Genomic DNA, 22,468 nt, shown 5'->3' on the forward strand with positions numbered 1-22,468 from the left:
CCATTTAACATTCTTCTGAGCCAGGAATGCCACAGAGCATGTTAGTCCACAAATACTTTGATGTGGCAGCCCCCAAATTCTCTGGATTGGGCAATAAAATGAACATTCTAGAATGATTCTTCTGTTTTGCTTTACCTTTGATTTGCTTCATTGTTTAGCCAGTACAGTGGAACTGACCTGTAATATGCTTTCCATATTTAAAGATTGAAATTTTGGTTTCACTTATCTTAAATTGATAATTATGTGTTTCTCCTTTTTACCCCCTGAGGTAAAGCATATGGTACTTTCATTTGTGTTAATGCATTCCTACAGGGTTATGTAACTATTTCTTCCTACTTGTGGCTCAACTTCTGTTTGAAATTGAGTGCAGGAAATGAATGAAAGAAGAAGAATGGAGAACAGTTAGAAATTAATAAATTTAAAAAAGTACCCAAAGAAAGTTGGATAATGGGCATTTATTTGATAATTTCTGATACTTAAGGATTGGAAGTTGTGGTATGTACAGATAAAGTAGAGCATTATAGTAAGAGGCATCATTTAGGTAGGCAAGTTTGTATGCTTTTAAAAGAAAATGGAAACTTCTTTTTAAATGGGAAGATGCTGATTGTTAGTAGAGGCTGGTTGCATTTTTTTAAGGTTTTCACTCTTGAGGGTTTTACATAATTGAGAACTCCTAATTAAATCTGATCCTGACAAAGGGTGTGAGGTGTGTCTGTTCATCAGCCAGAGTTGTGTCACTTTGTTGCCATGTGGCAGTAGGGAAGCAGAGTTTAAAATTCACTGAGCTAGCCAGTTTGGAAATTGTAGAATTCTTAATGCGTTTTTAATTTTGGAGATTCCTTCAGTATTTGAATTTTTGCCTTTAAATGAAATTGTGAATCATACAATATATTATCATTTCGGATTAGTATAAATAAAATATAGTCATACTGTATTTATCGTCTCAGTAAAAACTAAACAAATGTGGGAGGTGACAAAATGCTTGGTTATGCAGTCAATTCTTAATTTTTGTTTTATGACATATTTAATGATCAGACTTTCTTGCTTTTTCTTTCCATATGTAACGCTTATGAAGGGAATGAAAACTAATTTAAATGGTCTAAGTAAAAGCTAGTAGGATTATTCAATAAAAAGTATATGAATGTATCTAATGTATTTTGGCATTATACATCATTCATAAATATTAAAAATTGGTGAAATATGTGAGAGACTTCTTAATTAACTCTGTAATTAGGATTTTTAAAAATGATTTGGAAGAAGATCATAGTTTTGTTTCTTTGCTCAGTCACCAAGTAAATTTATTGTAGGTAAAATGTATCCTGTTTGTATAGTGAAATCACACCTGAGGATGGGATTCTAAAGACTGGTATCAAAGCCAAAAAAACAGAAATCACCTATAAGTGAAAATTGTCCTTGAGTATCTCTTAGGAAGGTGTTAGAAGTTGATCTGTAGCAGAGCCATTTTTTACCTTTGAGGTTGGAAGAGATTGCTTTTCCTCCAGTTGAATTTGGTTTATGTTGTTGTTATTATGATCATTATTATTAGTTTGAGTTTGGTTATATTAAGGTTGCAGAAGTTTGGTTCTTTAAAAATTATTTTTCATACGTAGTATAAAACCTACACCTCAGTCCACTTGAAAAAAGAGCGGTTCAAATCTTTTGCTCACTCCAGAGCATATATTCATTGATTGAAGACTGAGCAAAATCATCCACACTATTTGAAGTTGTTTTTGTTTTTAAATAATTCATGCTTTGTATTTTAGTTTTGGTTCCACGGATATTAATATTGGGTAAAGAAAATGTACATATGCAGCTTGCAACTCGAGCATGTAAGATACATTTTACATAGATGCTGTATCATCCCGTAAGCCGGTCTTTCTCCTTTAGGCTGGTTACATTCCAGTTGTTTGCTGTGTAATATTATCTACTGGATTGTGGTATCAGTACCATAAATTATACTTGCTTTTTTTCTTACTTTATTTCACCAGTTTGTTCAACAGACATAAAAACCTGTTTTGTTCTAGGCATCGTGTTAAGTTTGGAAGTTTAGAAGTAAGTAACATGGTCTCTGTCTTCATGGCTTACACTGGAATGGGGAAGACCGACAAGGGCATGGTGACAATAGGACATGACATATATTGTGCTCCCTTTCAGATATCATTCATCATATGCCTTGAGTATTAAAAAAATCACCTCACAAATATCACTAGTTATTCAGATTTACTTATACGTACTTCAGAACTTCTAAAATTTGTCTCCTTTTTGGGTCGGATAATTCTTTCTTCTGGAGGCTCTCCTATAAATGGTATGGTATTTAGCAGGAGACAGAAGCATCCCCACCTCCAGTTGTGACAACTACAAACGTCTCCAGACATCGTCGGATGGCCTCTAGAGGACAAAATTGCCCGTGGTTGAGAACCACTGTCCTGGAGGAAGGGGAAGGCAAATTGGATGGTAGGGCCACTCCCCGGAGAGGACTTAGAAAGGGATACCAGAGGCAGGTCACAAGGAGGAAGCTCAGGGTTTTCTGAGTAGTGGGCTGAGCAAGGTGGCAGTGGGCCTGATGTGATTCTCCCTATTACCCCTCATGTCTTCTGTTGTGATTATAGGCTAAGGCAATTATGGTTAATGTAATTTCTAAAAAACATTCACCTTAAAAATCAACTATGAATTTATGTAGTAGGAGTCAGAAGATATCCTCCTGAGATATAAATGCGAGGGCCTTTATAAAAATATTTGGAAGTTAAGCTTTGTGTCGTGTCTGCTTGTAGAATTGTATTTGTGTCCCATTTGGTTCCATATGCTTTTCTCTTGTGTGTCATTTTGCCGTTGTGCATTATTATGACATCATCATTTTCTTCCCTTTCTCCATCAAGTCATTCTGCCAACAGGGCTCAGTCTCTGAGCTCTTGCTTTCGCTGCTTTCTTCTTGGAAAAATTCTGTCAGTCGACGGCCTGCATATGTAAAATCTGCTCCTGTTTCAGCTGTCACTGTATGTGTTCTTGTTGCATGCCCCTTGCCACAATAATCCCATTTTCTTTGCCTTGAATACGTTGGAGGGTGTATGATAGAGTGGGACTAGAGTTTGAAAAAGGATGAATAACAAACACAAAATTTTGCCAACCGTATTGAATGCATTTTTTACCAGCATTCTGTGTCCTATCGTTGTACTTGTATTTGGTTGCTCTGTCATACTTGGTTAGTTGTTTGTATCTTAGCTTATAGCTAACCATTGACAGAGCATGTGATGGCAACAAGTTCAGTTCAGTTAAATGTGCACATTTGAGTTTTATAACTTTTGAGATATGTCATTTTTACTCGAAAACTAACCTTTGCCCATTGTAGCTTTATGGTTAATTAAATGTTTTTTGAATGACGAAAGTACTTAAGAAGGCCAAGACTTTGTAGAATAGTTAAAATTTTTGTGATTGTTATTATGATTCCACTAATGAAAATTTAATATAATATCCTAAACTTTGTTTTGATTTCACTAATAAATTCAATATACTATCCTAAATGTTGTTTTGTTACAACAAGTACATTATTTAAGACCACGTTGCTAGCCGAAAAGATGAAGTAAAAGGGAACAGATGAAGTCGAACCATTTACTAAATGCGAAGCTACTGAGTAGTTATTGACATTATAAATAGTGCATAAGATTTCACCAGGTTGATGGGTAAGATCCATTTCCAATGACAAACATAATTTTACTTGAAAATACTTTAAGAAATGAAATTTCCTATAACAAATCTTTGACCTTAAGGTTACAATTCATTAACCCTTTAAGATTTTAAAACCTCTAAACCTTTCAGTAAATAGGAATGCTATTTTCTATTCTTAGTTAAGGGACTAAACAAAAATTTAACTTAATGATGGCAAGATACAGAGTAAGTCTATATTTAACATAATTTTCTGCTACTTGCTAATCTTTTTTCCTTATCTGGTTAATAAAATGTAAAAGCTTGCTAAGTGCTTTTTCTTTTCAAACTGCCCATGTCAGCTCCCTTCCTATTCTTTTCACAGTTCCTTATTAAATTGGTGAGGCTTTATTAGCATCTGGCTTTAGTTATAATTTCTAACAAAGGCTGAATTAAAAGAATATGGATCTTAGAGTTTTCTATTTTTATAAGTTACTGTTGTTGACAACATAAATAGTCGATAAGGAAATACTCTTTCCTTATCGGCACAGAATCAGGTTTAGAGAATGTTTATTAGGGGGAAAAGCACTTGATATCTGTAGGTATCCAGATTAATTTTTGTTTTGTGGCATAATCCATAAATATGGCAAATCCAGATATTATTTTTACATATGTGAGAATATTGCCTTGCCTTTTTGAACACATCATTTTACCTAGTCATGTATAGTCTAGGATCAATTCCAAGAAATAAAATTGCTAAAACCAAACAAAACCAAATAATTAAATAGTCTGTAAATTTGCAAATACAGTATTAACCATTTTCCCTCTCTAGGCTTTATTCCACTTTATACTCAACTTGCATATGAAGGCCCCATACTGTATGAAAAAACATGGATTTTTGTTATTATTATGTTCAGTTAGCCAGTATATAGTACATCATTGAAAACAGAGGTTTTCATCTAACTTCTGGAATTTTTTTTTTTCTGTACTGATGGGTGAAAAAAGATTTGTGTGGCTTTATTTTATGTTTTTCTTATTAGATGGAAGTTGAGCCATTTTATTTCTGTTTCTATGAACAATATGTTCATGTCTTACAGACATTTCAATTTTAAAGTGGAAATTGTGATTTTATAATAAAGACAGAAATTTGGAGTAATCACCTATTTGGTTTATTGTTAATAATTGGTCTTAAATCTTTTTGATATGCACATGTACATGAACATCACAAAGGTTTTTCCTTTTTTCTAAAATGAAGTTTGGGAGTAATCAGTCCAAGCCAGAGTTCACAGTGGACCTAAAGGGGGCGACAGTGGAGATGGCTTCGAAGGATAAATCCAGCAAAAAGAATGTATTTGAGGTAATACATTTGTTTTCTAAGTATGATTCACATTCTTAACCATTACTTGGATGTTCTTCTTTTTGAATTCTTTTGAGTTGTATTTCAATGTGACTGATTAAGGGAAAGGTGGTCATTAAGCCAGTTTGGTATCATAATTTAAGAAGAAGCTGGCATGAAGAGTTTGGCTTCATTTGCATAAGTCATTGGATCTCAGACTGTAGATGAAGAGCCTTTGTTCCGTAATCGTGCCTTTCCCTACTGACAATAACAAGGGTATGGTTTTGTTTGGATCTCTGGATGGCTCAGTCAGTTAAGTGTCTGCCCTCATCTTAGGTCATGATCCCAGAATCCTGGGATTGAGCCCCACATCAGGCTCTTACTCAGTGGGTAGCCTGCTTCTTGCTCTCTCTGTTCCCCCTTACTGTGTTCACTCTCTCTCTGACAAGTAGATAAATAAAATCTTAAAATGGTGGAGGTGGTGGTTTCCTTTACCTGCCAAATCTAATACTGGAAAATAAATTGAGACCTTTCCATTTTGTCATTAACACCCCACCACCACCACCACCGTAGGAGCACCTGGGTGGCTCAGTCTGTTAAGGGGCTATCTTTGGCTCAGGTAATGATATCAGGGTCCTGTGATCAAGCCCTGTGTCTGGCTCCCTGCTCAGCGGGGAGTGGGCTCTTCCCTCTGCTCTCCCCTCTGCTTGTGCTCCCTTGTGCCCTCTCTATTGTCTTTCTCAAATAAATAAAAAATAAATAAATAATACAGTCCCCCCCCCCCTCCTCCCTGTAATACAGGATTCTGTATCAGTTGTTTACTGCAGCGTATCAGACTACCTCAGGATTTAGTAGCTTAGGAAAAGAACCGTTCTGTTTGTTCCGTTTGGCCTGTGCTCAGCTGAGTGATTCTGATCTCAACGTGGGACCATTCATGAGGCTTTAGTCATTCAGTGGCTCACCCGGATCTGGATGGTCTAGTTCACGTGTCTGGTATCGGTGCCAGCAGTTTGCTAGGCCTCCTCCTTTAAGATCTCTCCCTCAAGGATTCTGCCCCAGGCTTCTTCAAAAGGCAGTGCCAGGCTTCCAAGAGGATGAGCGTGGAAGCTACGACACTTCCCTTCCAATCACACATCATTGTATTCTGTTGGCTAAAGCAGTCAGAGGGTCAGCTGAGTATTCAGGTTTGTGGGGAAACAGAGCCCTCCTGTTGATGGGGGCGCGATAAAGGCACACTGCAGAAGGGGGGGGGGTGTATATGGAGATGAGAGGAATTTTTCAGACTGTCTTTGCAAACAGTCTTCCAGAACCCAGCCTTCCTCTATAACCTCATGTGTACATCCTTTCCTGTCTTGTTCATGAGTTGCTTGTTTCCAAGTGAAACCTAGGTTTTCCTGCTGTGTTTTTTATTCTTTATTAGTACTGACCCATGGCAGCCTCTGCTTGTCAGGTATTACCTCTCTTCCGGGACCCATCAGAAATGCTACCACAACACCGGTGCTGCCTTTTCATTTATGCTTTTAAAATAGCATTTAATTTAGTGTACCTTACGTTACCATCATCTGTAAATGACTCGTCCCACTAGATGATTATTTTTTTTTTAAGCAGAGAGACTGTATTTTTCTTTATCTTTAAGGAAGAACCTCTAACCGAGATTATTTTATGTGCAGTGAATATTTAGTATTGGTTGACTGGCTTGACTCACTCTCTTGAAAGAAGTACAAGAAAGGAAGTCAGTGTTTCTTGAATTAGCCTTGCAGTTTCAATACGTGATTTCAGAGTGAAAACAAATCCATGGTCAAATAAATGTAGTTAGTGGTATAGATGTTTTTCTTTCCTTAAAAAATCAGAGCACCCTGGAATATCAAAGCCCTGAGACATTTTGAGGGCGAGAATCTTGTTTAGCTTTCTTTAATCTAGTATTTCCCAAATAAATATCATATAACTTTTTTTTTTCCTTTTTCTTTCTTTTTTTTTTTTTTTTTTTGGTGGAATACCTTTTTTAAACATTACTTTAGAAACTGTGTTTGAGGCATATGTCTCAGAATGTTGTTTGGGAAACATTGCCGTATGTTCCACAAGGAAGAAAAATAAACAGTTACCAGCCAGAAAATAGGAGGAATCCTTTCTCTTAATACCTCAAAATTTTTCCTCAATCCAGTGTAAGGAACTTTGAACCAAAGAGATTATACATAAATTAGTTTCTGCCCTCATATAGAATAATACATAGTATCCCTACATGAGTTAGCTCATGATTTGACACAATTTAGTACTTTCTGCCCAAAAGTGATATAACATTTATTGTCTGGGCCTTCTCTTTGTATTAGGCTGTTATATTTATTTGCCTGTTAAGTAGGAAATAATGAAAGTTTTAACACTATCATATATTTTTTTCTATATTTAATTTTAACTGGAGAGAGAAAAACACATAAAAATATCACATTTTATTTCTTTACAAATGAATTTTGTTTCAGTTGTAATGGAAAATGCACAGCTTTGATACTTGAACTAATTTTTTAATGATACAGTATGCTAGATTTCAGCAAGGTTTATGGCATTTGTGTGTTGGAATTTGGGACCCTTAAATTATTAGATTTTCATTGAGAATTTTTTGTGAGGAAAACTTCATGTTTTATAAAATAATTCCTCTGGGGTTATTTTATATTAAAAGGTATTTCATTGCTATGCATTAATCTTTCATCACTCAGTATAATATGGCATCTAGTCTTCTGCCGGTGGTTTTGTGGACTTTGGCTTGAATATATTCATTTATTTAGGGGCTCCTGGCTGGCTCAGTCAGTGGAACATGCGACTCTTGATCTCGGGATTGTGAGTTCAGACCCCACATGGGGTGTAGAGATTACTTAAAAATAAAATCTTAAAAGTACATATTTTTTCATTTATTTGGTTGGAAGCACTAACCATCTCTTTTTTTTTTTTCTCTTTCTCTCTAAAGCTGAAGACCCGTCAAGGAACAGAACTGCTAATTCAGTCTGATAATGACACTGTTATTAACGATTGGTTTAAAGTTCTTAGTAGTACTATCAGTAATCAGGTATGGGTTTTGACTTATGTAAATTTTTTTTTACTTCAGAGCTATTTTTCTTTTCTGCATTCTAATTGGTTATTGCATATCTGGTTTCCAGTTTATATGCGATAAACACTTCTTTAATATGTATATTGACAAGAGGTGGGAAGGGAAATGGTGGTTTAGCAATTCCTTGGGGCTGGTAAATGATTTAATATTCTCAGTTATATAATACTTGCTGGTAGTGGATTTTAAATAATTTTCCCATGAGGCATTGGTCTAAAAAGAAGTAATTCAAGAAGAGGGACACAAACCGTTCCTAGTACATAGTATTTATTCAATGAATAGTACTGTTGGGAACAGTACTATTTGGTGGAGACAGGCCCTAGGTAGAGGTGTGAAATGAATAAAGCTGTAGTTTCTTCATGAGCACATTTTCTTTCCTTGTGATAGCTCTTTAGCTACCCCTGGAGGTGTTCTAGTTCTACCCTGTCCCCCAGCCAGGGAGGTGTTCAGTACCCTCATGTTCCTGGTAAATTAACCTCTTATGTGTGTGTATAATGTGTGTGTGTATGTGTGTATATATATATGTGTGTGTGTGTGTATATATATATATATATATATATGTAGTAGATACATAATGTTATATAATATATGTAGTGTATATGTATAACAAGCAAAAAGAACCTCCAGCTTATATTCTGCTGTTAGTAAAAGCAGGAAGAAACAGATAGGGGATGTACTTTTTGAGACTATTTTCTTGTCCCTCACTATAGGGGGACATGACTCCTGACTAAGGATCATGTATTAGTGACAAAAAGGAAAATGAATACTTACGGGAGTGTGTTATGATTTTAAACTAAACAGATTGAAGAAAAGTTGGGAATCACAGGCTTTACTGGAGAGTGAGAGGTCTTTCAGAGATTGTAGGTGAAATCTTGGGATGAGGTTTGTGATCTTACTGAAGTATTCTACCTCTGTGGGTTTCGTGTTTTCACTTATAAAATAGAAACGTTGGGTTTGATTTTTTTCCAAGTATCCTTTTAAACTCCAAAGTTCTTATGGTGTACTCAGTTCAAAACAACCAGATTTGGAATCTTGAGTATCAACTCATCCTCCTCTTTTAACTCTTCTAGCCCATTATTTACCCATCGATGTAAATATTATTCTTCTGCAGTTTGTAATATTGAGTATTTCTGAATCTTGTCTCTTCCTTTCCATTTATTCCTGAAACCATCATCAGGATCTTATATGTTAGACAAGAGTCACTTCCTAAACAGTTTTTCTTATTTCATCCCCCACCAGTCTGTTCTTAATAGCATTGCTATATGAAACTTCTAATGTTAACTTTATAATCCTCTCCTGCTCAGCAAAGCTTCTGTGACTCTCATTAAAATTCAACAACCTGAGCCTGATCTATCTTTTCAAATGTACCTTCTGTTCTACCTAATATGGGCTTTCCACTCTAGTCATTGTAATCTATTCCCAATCCCCTGAAAGCAAGTATGGCTGCATTCATTTAACACATGTGGGAGTGCTTTGCCCTGGAGATAGAGCAGCATGCAACCAGGTGCTACACCTTTCTGCGTGGAGTTTACAGCCAAAGGCAGAAGATGACTGGAGACAGACAGCTGAGCAGTTAATACAATGAAATGTGATGAGGTTTATGATGGTGAGGGGTATACGACTTACTACTTAGGTAACCTAGTGTTAGGGTCCAGGAAGGCTTTGCAGAGAAAGTGTTTTTTGTTTTGTTTTTAATTGAAGCCCATAGGATCAGAGAATAAGCCCATCTGAAAAGAGAGTAACATATTACTATGAAATTTAAAATATTTACTGTTTACAGAGTAGCAAAAGATACTGTAGAAATATGCACAATAAATGTAGAAAGATGCATGAGACTTCCACAGAGAAGATTGCAAAACTTTATTGAGAAACACTACAGAAAATCTAATTATATGAGAATTGTATCATGGATTAAACGATTCAATAGTATAAAGATAAAATATTCTTCCAAATGATTTATAAATTTATAGACTTGAGATTTTTGAATCTCTTTCAAAATCCTAGTAGGTTTTCTAGTGGAGCTTGGCAAGCTTATTCTAAAATTCATACCAGAATATAAAGGGTAAAAATATCCAGGACACTCTTGAAGAAGAACCTGTAAGGACTTGCTCTGTAAAATGTCAAGACTTCTATAGCTGTACTAATTAATACAACATGCTCTCCATATCAGGGTAGATCTACAGACCTGTGGAACACAATAAAGAGCCTAGAAACCAGCATTCCTTTGGACACTTCATGCCAGATGTAGCACTGTAGAAAAGGAAGAATAAACTTAAAATGGTACTGGGTCAGCTGGATATCCAGGAAGAAATTAGAACCTTTCTTAACACTATACACAAAAATAAATTCTGAGTGGAGCAAAGACATCAGTGTGAAAGGCAAAGCAATAATTTTAGCTTTGAGAACTCACTTCAATTTTTTAACCTGCAGAAGAGACTTTGGTTAGGCTGTACACGAGCTCTAGGATTTCTTTCAGTGCCTAACATCCATGAATCTGTGAGTGAGATTACTAGCTATTGATACAAAATATAATTTGAAAAGATTGTTAGTGTGAAAAATTAATGTGCCATTGGCTAGTTAGTTGTACTGTTAGCACAGAATGTAGCTTCATCATGTTCTCTCACCATAGCTTGTAGGTCAGAGCCTTTTAACTCTTGTTACTGTCATTCTTAAGCACTTGAACTCCATGAGGGAAGATAGCCTCATCATCAATATATAAACCCATTAACCTGTGAATAATCAGCATTTTTTTCTCTTTTGGAATTCAGAATTAATTCCCCCTATTTAGGGGGAAAAAGAATATTTTTAAAGATTTACCAAGTATCTAAATCATATCATGTATACTATGTACTCATTGGGTCCCTAAAATCAGTTGGGAGGATCAGTTGCTGATTGCATTGAGAATTGTGCTATTACATCTAAAATAATCTCAAAAGTAATATGTGTTTGGGAAATCTCTAATCAATAGACAGAAACCGATGAAGCAATCGAAGAGGAGATACCAGATTCCCCAGGAATAGAAAAGCATGATAAAGAAAAGGACCATAAGGATGCTAAGAAACTTCGTTGTAAGTTATTCTTTACCTGTTTTGTTAGTTGTTTGAGCATCTTCTCTTACTTTTCGAGTATTTTAAATATATAAAGGCTGAGTGGAATCTCCAGTGTTACCAGGAAATCCTAATCAGGTATTTGCAATCTTAGTGTTTTCGGAGTACTCGCTTCCTTGTTAACTTCTTGTTACTTTTCAGCCTCATCGTGTGCACCCATACAGCATCTTACTGATCTTAAGGTGTTGTGGTCCTTTAAGAGAAAAAAAGTGTATTAGAATGCACCTTTATTGAGGTATCCAGGAAGCTGAACTATATTGATTTAAAAATATATAATTACTGTTTAAAATCTAGATAGAATCTTATACTTTAAGACGTCAAAAGTAATGGGACATGTACCATAGTTCACACAGGACACCGGGCAACCATCTCTGGGCTAGGGTATGAGTGTGCAGGAGCAGCTGTATGCATTCATATCCCCAGATCATTCATATATATGTGTGTATGTGTGTGTGTGTGTGTGTGTGTGCTAAAGCCAGCAAATTTGAGAATAGCATTTTCTGATGCAGGCCCCTTGTGAATTACATTGTTTAAATAGGAAATTAGCTGTGGCTCTGAACTTGTTAAAAATATTTTTACAAGTCTACATTTAACTGAGAATTTTTGACCTTGGATTGACTTTTGGATTAACTGAATGATTAGAAAATCATTTCTACATTTGTTCTTCCACATTCTAATGAAGGTTAGGCCTATTAACAGACATTGTCATTGACATATAACAGAGTAAACACATGAAAATTTGATTATTTTAATGCTTTACTAATATATTCTTTATGCTCTAAACTTTCCTCAAATACAGTTCTTTTCAAGAAATTTACCTTTTGGATTTTTTTTTTGGAACCAAAAAAGAAATCAGAATTATGGAAATGTAGGAAATTTTTCAGATGGTCCCATTCTTAGTTTGGAGGTAATTATGATGAGGTGTGTTTAACTTATAGTACAAATAATAGTGATGGATATAATATATATCTCTAGACTCCTAGTCCCATAAGGATACTTCAGGATAGACTTTTTTATGTTTTATGGACATTTTTTTCCCTCATCATTTTACCTTCTAAAACTGATGGAGAGTCAAAGGAGATAAGTAGTATCATTTATGAAATAATGATTATAAATTAGAATAACCAGTGTCTTAGCACATAAACCAAAGAAGGTACAGTTTGTGTTCAGTGTTTAGTGATAATGGTTTATCACTTTGAAATTAGGTCTTTGTTAACTTGATTCTTGACATACTACTCTTAAACTATATTAAAGTTAGATGAGTTTATAACTGATTTTTACATATGAAATTAATGTTTTTGAGTGCTAGGTGGAACAATTTTCATCAGTTAAGTTTTTATTTTATGAAATGCTTAATATTCGTTTGTCTTAAGCCACGAAAGTGTCTAGCATAGATTCTTCAGAACAGAAAAAAACCAAGAAAAACTTGAAGAAGTTTCTTACACGGCGCCCCACTTTGCAAGCTGTTCGTGAAAAAGGTTACATTAAAGGTAGGTAGAAGTGATGTTTATAATAATGGACTTTGGCTAAAATAAGAAGTTAGACAGTTTAAATTAAAAACTGACAAATTTCTAACAGTAAAAATGTTTTCATTCTTTGAAGTTACCAGGTTCATTGGTTTAAAATATATTTGAATGATTAAAATTGATTTTTCAGTGCACACAGAAAGTTTAACTAGGGAATGAACAGGTAAATACCAAAGTAAGTTTTTAGAGACCCTGTACCAGAGAAACTACAGGGATGAGATGAATGGATAGAAGACATGACAGTAAAGACTTCCAGTTTTGAGGGGCACCTGGTGTCTCAGTCAGTTAAACGTCTGCCTTTGGCTCAGGTCATGATCCCTGGGTCCTGAGATCGAGCCTCACGTTGGGCTCACTGCTTAGTGCTTCTCCATCTCCCTCTGCCCTTCCCTGGCTTAAGCTCTCTCCCTCCCTTCCCCACTCCCTCTCTCTCTTGCTCTCTCAAATAAATAGAATCTTTAAAAAGATTTTTAGTTTTGAGATGCACAGATCAGAAGAAATTTTGAGTGAAAATCACTAACATAGTAGAAAGAAGAAAATAATGAACAATTTTATCTTGTTTGTCTTCAGTTCTCATTCCAGATGATTGTAAAATTAGTATAAGGTGTTTTTTAAAAATATTTATTATTTCATTTATAAACAACAATAGCAATAGTGGTTGCACTAACAGGATCTTAATAGCAGAGTCTTCTTTAAAATCACATATATTTGTATATACCTTTAGTTCTTACAAGCACTTTTAATTTTAATGATGAAATTTTCTAATAAAAGACTCAGTGACATTAATTAGTAAATGAAGACATAGATAAGGATAATATAATATATATATTTATATATATCATCGAAGTTTCTAAAAAAGACCATCACTGGAACATCTGTTTGCAAAGCATCTAAATTAAAATACGCAAATGGGTTTCATTAAAAAGATATTTAAAACTTCTAGGTAGAGTTTGGCTAATTAAGTGATTCAGATTAACAGCCTTAAGAGTTAGAGGTAAATAGGGACGTCCAGATAACACATAAGAATTTAGTATATTAAGTTTTGAACTTTAAAAAAAAGAAAAAAAAAGCCTGACAAATCAGTGAATAGAAATTGCTATTAATTTTTTACCAGGACTTTTGTTGAGAAATATGAACTGTTGCTGCTTTATGGTGTTGTTCAGGACTTCAAATACTTTGTTTTCCTGAATAGTTAGCACTAATGTGGCATTTCAGAAATGTTGGGTTGAAAGACTGATAGAACAGCCTTTGAATATACTTCGTGAAATCATGGGTTGGCACATGACGGGTATGCACCATGCTTGTTTTAATAGTTTAAAAAATATTTAGGTGTTTACTAAGTACTAGGTGTGAGCCTGTGTGCCATGAATACCTATTGGTTTGAGAATTACGAGGTCCCTTCCCTCATGAAACTTCGATAAAAACAAGAGACAGACCAGATAATTATGACTACTGTGAACAGTCTACCATGGTAATGAAATAGGGAGTGACTGTAACTGGGTTACCTTAGGCTGATCATAAGGTTTTTCTTTCTTTCTTTTTTTAAATTTATTTGACAGAGAGAGAGAGAGATCACAGGTAAGCAGAAAGAGAGGAGGAAGCAGGCTCTCCGCCGAGCAGAGAGCCTGATGTGGGGCTCGATCCCAGGACCCTGGGATCATGACCTGAGCTGAAAGCAGAGGCTTAATCCACTGAGCCACCCAGGTGCCCCTCATAACGTTTTTCTAAGGAGATGACAATTTGGCTGAGGGTGGGAGTGATAAAAGGAGCTAAGCTTGGGGGAGAGGATGGATCTCTGCAAAAGGTATAGAAAACTAAAAGGCTTTCAGGGGAAAGTGGGGTGTTCGTGGAGTTGAGTAAAGCAGGAGAATTGTTTGAAGTGGAACTGGAACGGGGAGACAGCTCACAGAAGGCGTGAGTCACAACAGACCATGTCAGGGTGCATTGTATGTCTTCTGTAGCACCATGAATAGTGATTGCCATTTTGCAAACTCAATTTTAGCAGGGTGGTTGATTTTTAAAAATAAAATCTCTTTTCAGATCAGGTGTTTGGAGCCAATCTTGCTAATCTGTGTCAGAGAGAAAATGGCACAGTGCCAAAATTTGTGAAGTTATGCATTGAACATGTTGAAGCGTATGGTAAGGAAATGAATTTTTTTTTTTTTTTTTTATGTTAAGCACACTAACCCATTGTTTTGCCATCAAAATCCTTAGGATTTTTATGATTTTGAGTGATGGAACAGTTGTAGATGTTAAGAAAGGCATCACTTGCAAAACTTACATGTTTTAATGATTACGTATATCTGTTTTAAATTAAGACCTTTTCAGGCACCTGTTGAAACTCAGCACTTCCATCTGATTAAGTGTATGGTATTCTCTGAAGCCATTTGGAGTTGGCCTTTGCTTAAAATGAAGAAGGTGGTGATTATGAAACTGAGTTTATTAGAAAGTGATTTGACAGTGTAGAAAATAGGCGATTGTGTTTACTTACCAAGAGAAAGTTGCTTCTCTTTATAATAAAAATGAGATGACATTTTAAAACTTGTTAAGTCAACTATAAAATGTCTAAAGAGACAAACCTTCTTATGCCATTTCCTGTTAAAAATAAGAAATCAATTTATATTTTGGTTGATCTTAACCTAATATTTATACTAGAAAATAACTATCATGATGGTAATCACATTAACTTGTACATCATCAAAAACATCTTGTAAAATTAAAACATTTGCATAATTTGTAATTTCTGTCAATTTCAGATCTTGTCTTTGACTTTGTCAACATGACAGTGGAGATACTGTGCCTTTATTTGAATTTCTGTGAATAGCAAATCAGATAATGTGCTTTGTTAAATGTGTACAGCATTATCATTTAATGAATATTTGGGTTTTTTAGGCTTACTTGGGTGAATTCCACAAGATTCTATTCCACATATTAAAAAAACGAATAAACTACATCTTATTAACAGTTTTTATTTTAATTCATTATTAAGTTTATTTATTACAAGCACTTAATAGGACAATCATCTTTAAAAGAGTGCTTTAATATGTACGTTTACATTATGAAATGTGCCAAAAAATGGACGGAATGGTTTTATCTTTGTTTCCTTTACTTTCTGAACTATCCCCAGGTTTAGAAGTTTATCTTAAATTGTTAGTATTTCAAGTTTAATGAGATGATTTTTTTTGAGATGATCCACAGTCTACATGATAAACAAAGTAGAATTGTTCCTGTTTATTAAATAGAATTCAGAGTGTATCTCCACCCCCTCTCCCTCTGCCAAGCATCTATAAAAAAGCCAGTTAGAGGAAAAGAGTATTTGCCCATTTGATTTTAGGCTTATGTTAATGAATAAGGATTCTGAAACATGCAAGCATCTTTAGAAAAGGCAAAGACCGACTTTAAACACAAAAATACTGTAATTTTCTCTTAGGTTTGGATATTGATGGGATATACAGAGTAAGTGGCAACCTTGCTGTGATCCAGAAACTGAGATTTGCTGTCAATCATGGTAAGATCATACTCCCTGTTGTTATGTGCAAAAAAAAAAAAAAAAAAAAAAAAAAAAAGGCACTCTTAACTTTTAGAATTGGTTTAAAGTTATTTACAAAAATTTCCTCTTCTGTTTTTCAGATGAGAAATTGGACTTGAACGATAGTAAATGGGAAGATATTCACGTTATTACTGGAGCACTCAAAATGTTTTTTCGAGAATTACCAGAACCTCTTTTTACATTTAACCATTTTAATGATTTTGTTAATGCAATTAGTAAGTATGTCATTACACTCAGTGTTTTTTCTATTGTGTTGAAAGTCTTCTGTACCGATTAAGCCACTACATTGTTTGATCCTTTCTTTTAAATTATTTCAAAGGACTGTTTTACTTCAGAAGTTTTAAATGTGGCCACCAGATGTCACTGTGTATTACCAAATGTTAGGTTCTAAAATATGTCACTGTTTTCAATTTCATGCATAATCTCTCATTATCTATCTCTCTCTCTCTCTCTCTCTCTCTCTTTTTTTTTTTAAAGAACAAGAACCAAGACAGCGAGTCACTGCTGTTAAGGACCTCATCAGACAGTTGCCAAAGCCAAATCAAGATACAATGCAGATTCTTTTTAGACATCTCAAAAGGTAAGAGGTTCACCACAGAAAAGAAATAGTGATTAGGGAGAAAAAAAGAAAAAGGTAAGAGAAGTGCACAGTTATGAGGTGTGGTATAGTAGTCATGAGGCCAAGGTCCCTCAGACACTGGTTCACATCCCAGCTGTGCTATTTGCTGTCTTTGGAGCTTGAGAAAGAGAACTCCTTTGGGCCTTGTCCTTCATAGGTAAAATGGTCTGGTATGAAAAATACTTAAAGTAGATATTATATGCAAGGCATTTACATAATGCCTAGTGTGTAAGGGTTCAGAAATTGTTGTTTAACTTAACCTGAAAATAAGATTTTGGTTATTAAATGAGGACTATTAAATTACCTTAGAAAAAAAGCCATCATGGCTTTCAGGTGACTACGTAGCCATTTTAATAACTGATATTTGCCTTCTGACAGAACGCTAGAATAGCAAATTATGCCAGTGAAGGAGATTAAAAATCAAACAAATATAGAATTAGTAAAATGAAAATTTAATCTCTGTACACTAATGAAATTTTTCCCCGTCACCCTAGTGGAGTAATTATTGTTACCTGAATTGTAGTTCATACTTAAGTCTGTGTCTTACTTTAAACACTAAGCTGAAATACCACACGTACAAAGTTTGTTAGAGTGGATATAATTATACCTTTCAGCTGTGTTTTTCCAAAAGAAGCCTTCATATGACGTTTGGACGAATTCTTCTTGGTTTTAAGTAGCTTGAATGTATCTTAGAAAGATGAGCACTATTTCTCATTTCTAAGTGCAAACAGTTTATGTTTATAATACAGTTTGAAGAATTTTTCCTCCTGTATGTTTTCTTTTTAACAATTTATTTTTCCTCCCTTAGAGTTATAGAAAATGGAGAAAAAAACCGAATGACTTATCAGAGTATAGCAATTGTTTTTGGTCCCACTCTGTTAAAGCCAGAGAAAGAGACTGGTAATATAGCAGTTCATACGGTCTACCAAAATCAGATTGTAGAATTAATTCTGCTGGAAATAAATTCCATCTTCGGGCGTTGATTCTTACAGAAGACAACCTGTGGAATAGAAGCTGGATTCCATCAGATTTCAAGCCCTTAAACATGATGTATTTTATTTTTGGACCAAGCAGTGACTCTTTGATTTTGCACTTTTTTTGAGGGATCAGAAGGGAATGGGAGTCAAGATGTGTATTAGGCCCTCATATTTGCTGCTTTGTTGCAAGTTGATATAACTGTGTGTAATTTTGAATTAATTTTATCCTGAATGTTTGCATTTCATACTCTGAATTTCAGTAAAAATCAAAACTTGCAATTCTAACCAGTCACATACACTGGATAATTTGGTAAGAAAACTTACATGTTTTTTTTTTCTCTCAAACTGGATAATGTAGAATTTCTTCTCATCATTCGTTAGATTCATCACTTGATAGAATAGTACTCACTATCCGTTATTTTGAAGACGCTCTTGGGCATTCTAAACAAAATGAAGTATATCCTTTTTGAAACCTGTGTATTTCTTTTTTAGAGGCTCTGCATGCAGTGGCAGTCTAAGTACTACAGTTCATCATAACCCAGATGTAATTCCTTGGCGAAGGCTTGCCACCTTCACTGTGTTGCACACTGTCCGTATTGGATGGGTGTCTTAGTCGCTTGTTTGGGCAGCACACTAATATTACTTAACACACTGTGATATACTGGAATTTAATTTAGCATAAGTCAGTTCAGGGTATTTTGGGGCTGTCTGTGCTACCCTGATTTGTAGCTAACAATCCTCATTATATCTAGTGCCATACTGAGTTCTTGGTATGACCCTGTGGAAACAGACATTATTTGATGTAAATATAAGCTAAAGACTTAATGTTCTTTAGCTTATGTATATAATTTTGTTGTATAGTCTCAGAGTACATCCTAACCTGACATTTCTAATCATGATATTGGTAACCTTTTCCATGAATATTAGGTTCCTCCAGAAATAGGCTGTTATTTGAGAAACTTAACTGTGTGCACTTTTAGATTTTAATTACATTTACAGGCAAATCACTGTAATGCAAATGGTACTGGAAAAATACTGAATAGACTTGCTAAATGGTAAATGCACTACAAGAGGAACCTTTTAGATAATTTAATATGTACAGACTACATTAGAGAAAAATTTATTACAAAATTCTAACTGCAGTATGAATAGTGGAAACCCATATGTAAATTAGATGGATGTCAAATGGAAAATGACATTGCTAAATTTGAGAATTTCTTTTTACATTACTAATGTAGATTGATTTGTATAATAAAACAGGTTTTGGAAGGTTTTGTTACAGAGAGCATGGTCTGTTGAAGATATTTTAAGATGTATTTTTCTAGATTAACTGATGTATATGAAATGTCTAATCTGAATAAAGAAAACTATAAGAGGTTTAGAGATTTTCCATTGGAAATGTGCGTTTTGGTTTTTAATTTTTTTCTTGTTTTTGCATTTACTGGCATACTCTTATACCTCATTTTAAAAAAATCAACTGAATCCAAGATTTCTTGTGGTAAATATATTTTCTTCATTTTTTCGCACTTTTTCTACTCCCTGCCATGCCAATACCTCCTCCACTCTCCCCCCTCCAATTTTTATTTCTTCATCAATATTCGAAAGTGAATGATTTGTGACCAAGACTCCTTTTCTTAGAATTGCATTTATAATTAACAGGTTGCCTTCCTTGGGAACAAATAGTTTTTGTACAATCTGCCTAAAAATCTCTTGTGAGTTTTGTGGTAAAAATATTGTTTGTTGTTGTGGTCTTGTTGAATTGGTAACAAACCAAGCTACTTGATAGCTATGGAAAGCAGATTGTTTTGGGCAGGGAGAAAAAGCCCCAAAATGAGAACGTTTATATTTACCTAACAATGTCCTGAACAATACAATATGCTTTAGAACTGGCCTATATAGTGATTGTATGCCAGCAAAGCCATTAGACGCAAACCAGTGATGCTCTTTCTCTTGGTAGCTGTGGACATAACAAAGATTAAAATTGTCCTGTGTTTCTTGTTTCAAAGTACATATGTATGTGTATGTGGAGTCCTAAATGTTGGATTAGTCTGCAGCTAATTAGTTTATTGTAATATTGTATGTACAGTGAGATCAATGTCTTGTGTTTTCATCCTTTGTGAATTAAAAATTCTCACTTGTTTTTTTTTTGTAATAACAAAACCAGTAATATTTTCCTGTCTTGACAACTTGATTTTTAGTAGACAATATATTAAAGGCTGAAATAACTTGGCAGTGGAGTTTCATTTACTAATAGACCTTCCTTCAGAATGTCATTTTAGCAAAGTAGTTAGAAATGAAATAGTATATTCAAATACGTAATTACATTTAATTAGAAGAAAAATACTTATTTAAATTTTACAGCTGTAAGGAATTTTACCTTTACTCTGGAAAAATGACATTACTTTTTAGTTAGAAGCAGATCTGCAGTGTTTTTTTCTTATGGGAAAAGCACAAATGGAATAATTCAGCTCAACTGGGCTTAGGCGGATGGGTATGTACATGTACATGTGGATGGGTATGTAAATGTGTGCGTGTGAGTCACTGCTTAACATACCGATGAAAACCGAAGAATAGTCATGATGGCAGATACCTGGAGACCTTCGGGCTAGTTCAGCTCCATCCAGGCTTCTTTGTCAGCCTGTGATACTAGATGTTAAGATAGCAGTGAGAGGAAAAAGAGTTACTCCGTAATTTTGCTAAGAGATTATTTTCCAGCTCATGGGAGAGACCCTCTAATTAAATATTTAAAGTAAACACGTGGTTTCCCATGACACTAATTTCTCCAACATCTTTAAGCAGCACAGAGGAGTCTACAACATGTCATTTTAGTAACGAGGAAAATAAAAAGAGTCAAATGGGCGTCATGTTCTCGCTGGCCTAATAAAAGCCAAATGCTCAAAGATCGCATCTATATAGAGAATTGAAAATGGGTAGAAAATAAGATTTTATGGAGTTTGCTAGTCTCTCTGAACTCTAGCCATCAGCTCTAATGATACTCTTTTATAGGAAGCACGTTTCCAGTACAAGACTAGAGACGGTGTTTAATAGGGACTGTGGCCTGTATGTTACATTCCTGGATGTGGGGCACAGTTCTGTTTTTGTTTTTTTTTTTTAAATAGTATTTGAATATAAGTAATACAGTTCTGTTAAATGAAACTTCAATTTTAAACAAAAAAAAAAAAAAACACAAACCAACAAGAAAAAACCCCAAAAACCAGAAAGCAAAGGGGGACGCAAAACAAAATCAACAGCCTTATAATAATGGTGAATTAGAATCTACTGGAAATTCACAAGCTGCAGACGCAGGCCAAGCAGAGTCAGACTCAGTATTCTAGAGAAGGGGGAGGCACAGAATGCCTAATGAGACATTCTGTAACTACTAAAGACAAGGGACGTCTCCTGAAGAATCTCAATTAGTCTTCTCAACTGCAGTTTTGTGGGCCAGTGGTGGCTGTAAATATATTCAGCTGGATTGAGTTTTTACAAATTAGCCTTATGTGAATATGGCACTTAAATGAACTCTTTCATTTCCTTCATTGCTTCCCTTCTCCCACAGGAAAAAAAGGGAAGGAAAAAAAAAGCACTTTCATGGTACTCTCATAAACAGAGCACTTGTAGAACAAGGTAACTGTTTAACAAACCACTACAAAATGTATTTAGAATCTAAAGTTTGATTTCTTTTTTTTCCCCCTCATCAATCCACCCCTCCCCGCCCCTGGCTTTGTTTTACTTCCTCTCTGTTTTCAGAAAAACTCTTTCTGGTAAAGATTTTAGAATTATTAATGCTGGTTGCTACATCACATAGTTCTATTAGTAGTGGCTCACGCTGCAAGTAGCATTGAAACTTGTAACTCGTGAATCTTGTAATGTTGATAAAATTCCTGGTGACATCAGAGCAAAAACAGAGGCTGTGGAAGCTCTTATCAACAGGGCCTTTGCAGAGGTAGACCTCAAACTCTGTAAGCTCACGGTGGAGTGACCAGTGAGCATTCAGCATAACATTCATGGCCTCCTTTCTCCTCCTGGGCATTTTGAAAGATTATTTATATTTAGGGAAGAGAAATGGGACTCTTAGACACTCAAGTAAAACTGAGTCTCATTGATTGATAAAGCAGGACAGAACCAATAGGGACCTGCACATTCACAGCCTTACTTAATGGAAGCAGAAAATGTTAAGCCTAAAACTGAAGGGAAGAAATATCTTGATTAGTTACATTATGTCTCTTTAAAGTTTGTGATCGATTTAAATAGAACATATCCTGGCATGTTCAAATAATACCATTTGAGGAAGAAACTAGTAACTTCTCTACATATTGGGAGCATCTGTTTTCAAGCTCAGTTAATTTTTATTTGTATGGCATATTGAAACTTACAAAATACAAAGTTCTTTCAAAAAATATGTGCTCTAAGACAGTATATAATTTTCATAATTCTCCCTCATGCTTCTCTCAAGTACATGACACCAGAAGAGTTTAAAATCCAAGAACATTTTTATAAAGGTCTGTCAAACTTTGACTATTTGTCCCATAACATGCTCTCAGGAGGGGGTCTGGAAGGGTGGTAAATGTGATTTGACTTCTATTACAGCTCCATTAAAATGCTTGCAATTTAGTAAAAATGCGT

At 34.9% G+C, this 22,468-nt stretch overlaps 1 protein-coding gene across 4 annotated transcripts in view; it reads left to right on the forward strand.

Moving 5' to 3' along the window:
* The window catches only part of ARHGAP12 (Rho GTPase activating protein 12), a 110,044-nt gene extending 89,970 nt beyond the window's left edge, over positions 1-20,074 (forward strand). For all 4 annotated transcript variants that reach the window (XM_046011732.1, XM_046011734.1, XM_046011735.1 and 1 more), the window contains 9 exons: positions 4,895-4,996; positions 7,932-8,030; positions 11,038-11,137; positions 12,550-12,666; positions 14,740-14,838; positions 16,130-16,207; positions 16,330-16,464; positions 16,727-16,829; positions 17,677-20,074. In XM_046011732.1, coding sequence (XP_045867688.1) covers positions 4,895-4,996; positions 7,932-8,030; positions 11,038-11,137; positions 12,550-12,666; positions 14,740-14,838; positions 16,130-16,207; positions 16,330-16,464; positions 16,727-16,829; positions 17,677-17,851 — 1,008 coding nt within the window. In that variant the 3' untranslated portion in view covers positions 17,852-20,074. The remainder of the gene's footprint in view (positions 1-4,894; positions 4,997-7,931; positions 8,031-11,037; positions 11,138-12,549; positions 12,667-14,739; positions 14,839-16,129; positions 16,208-16,329; positions 16,465-16,726; positions 16,830-17,676) is intronic.
* The last annotated feature ends 2,394 nt before the right edge of the window (positions 20,075-22,468 follow it).

The sequence above is a fragment of the Meles meles genome, chromosome 7 (genome assembly GCF_922984935.1).
Source record: "Meles meles chromosome 7, mMelMel3.1 paternal haplotype, whole genome shotgun sequence".
NCBI classification, from domain to species: Eukaryota; Metazoa; Chordata; class Mammalia; order Carnivora; family Mustelidae; genus Meles; species Meles meles.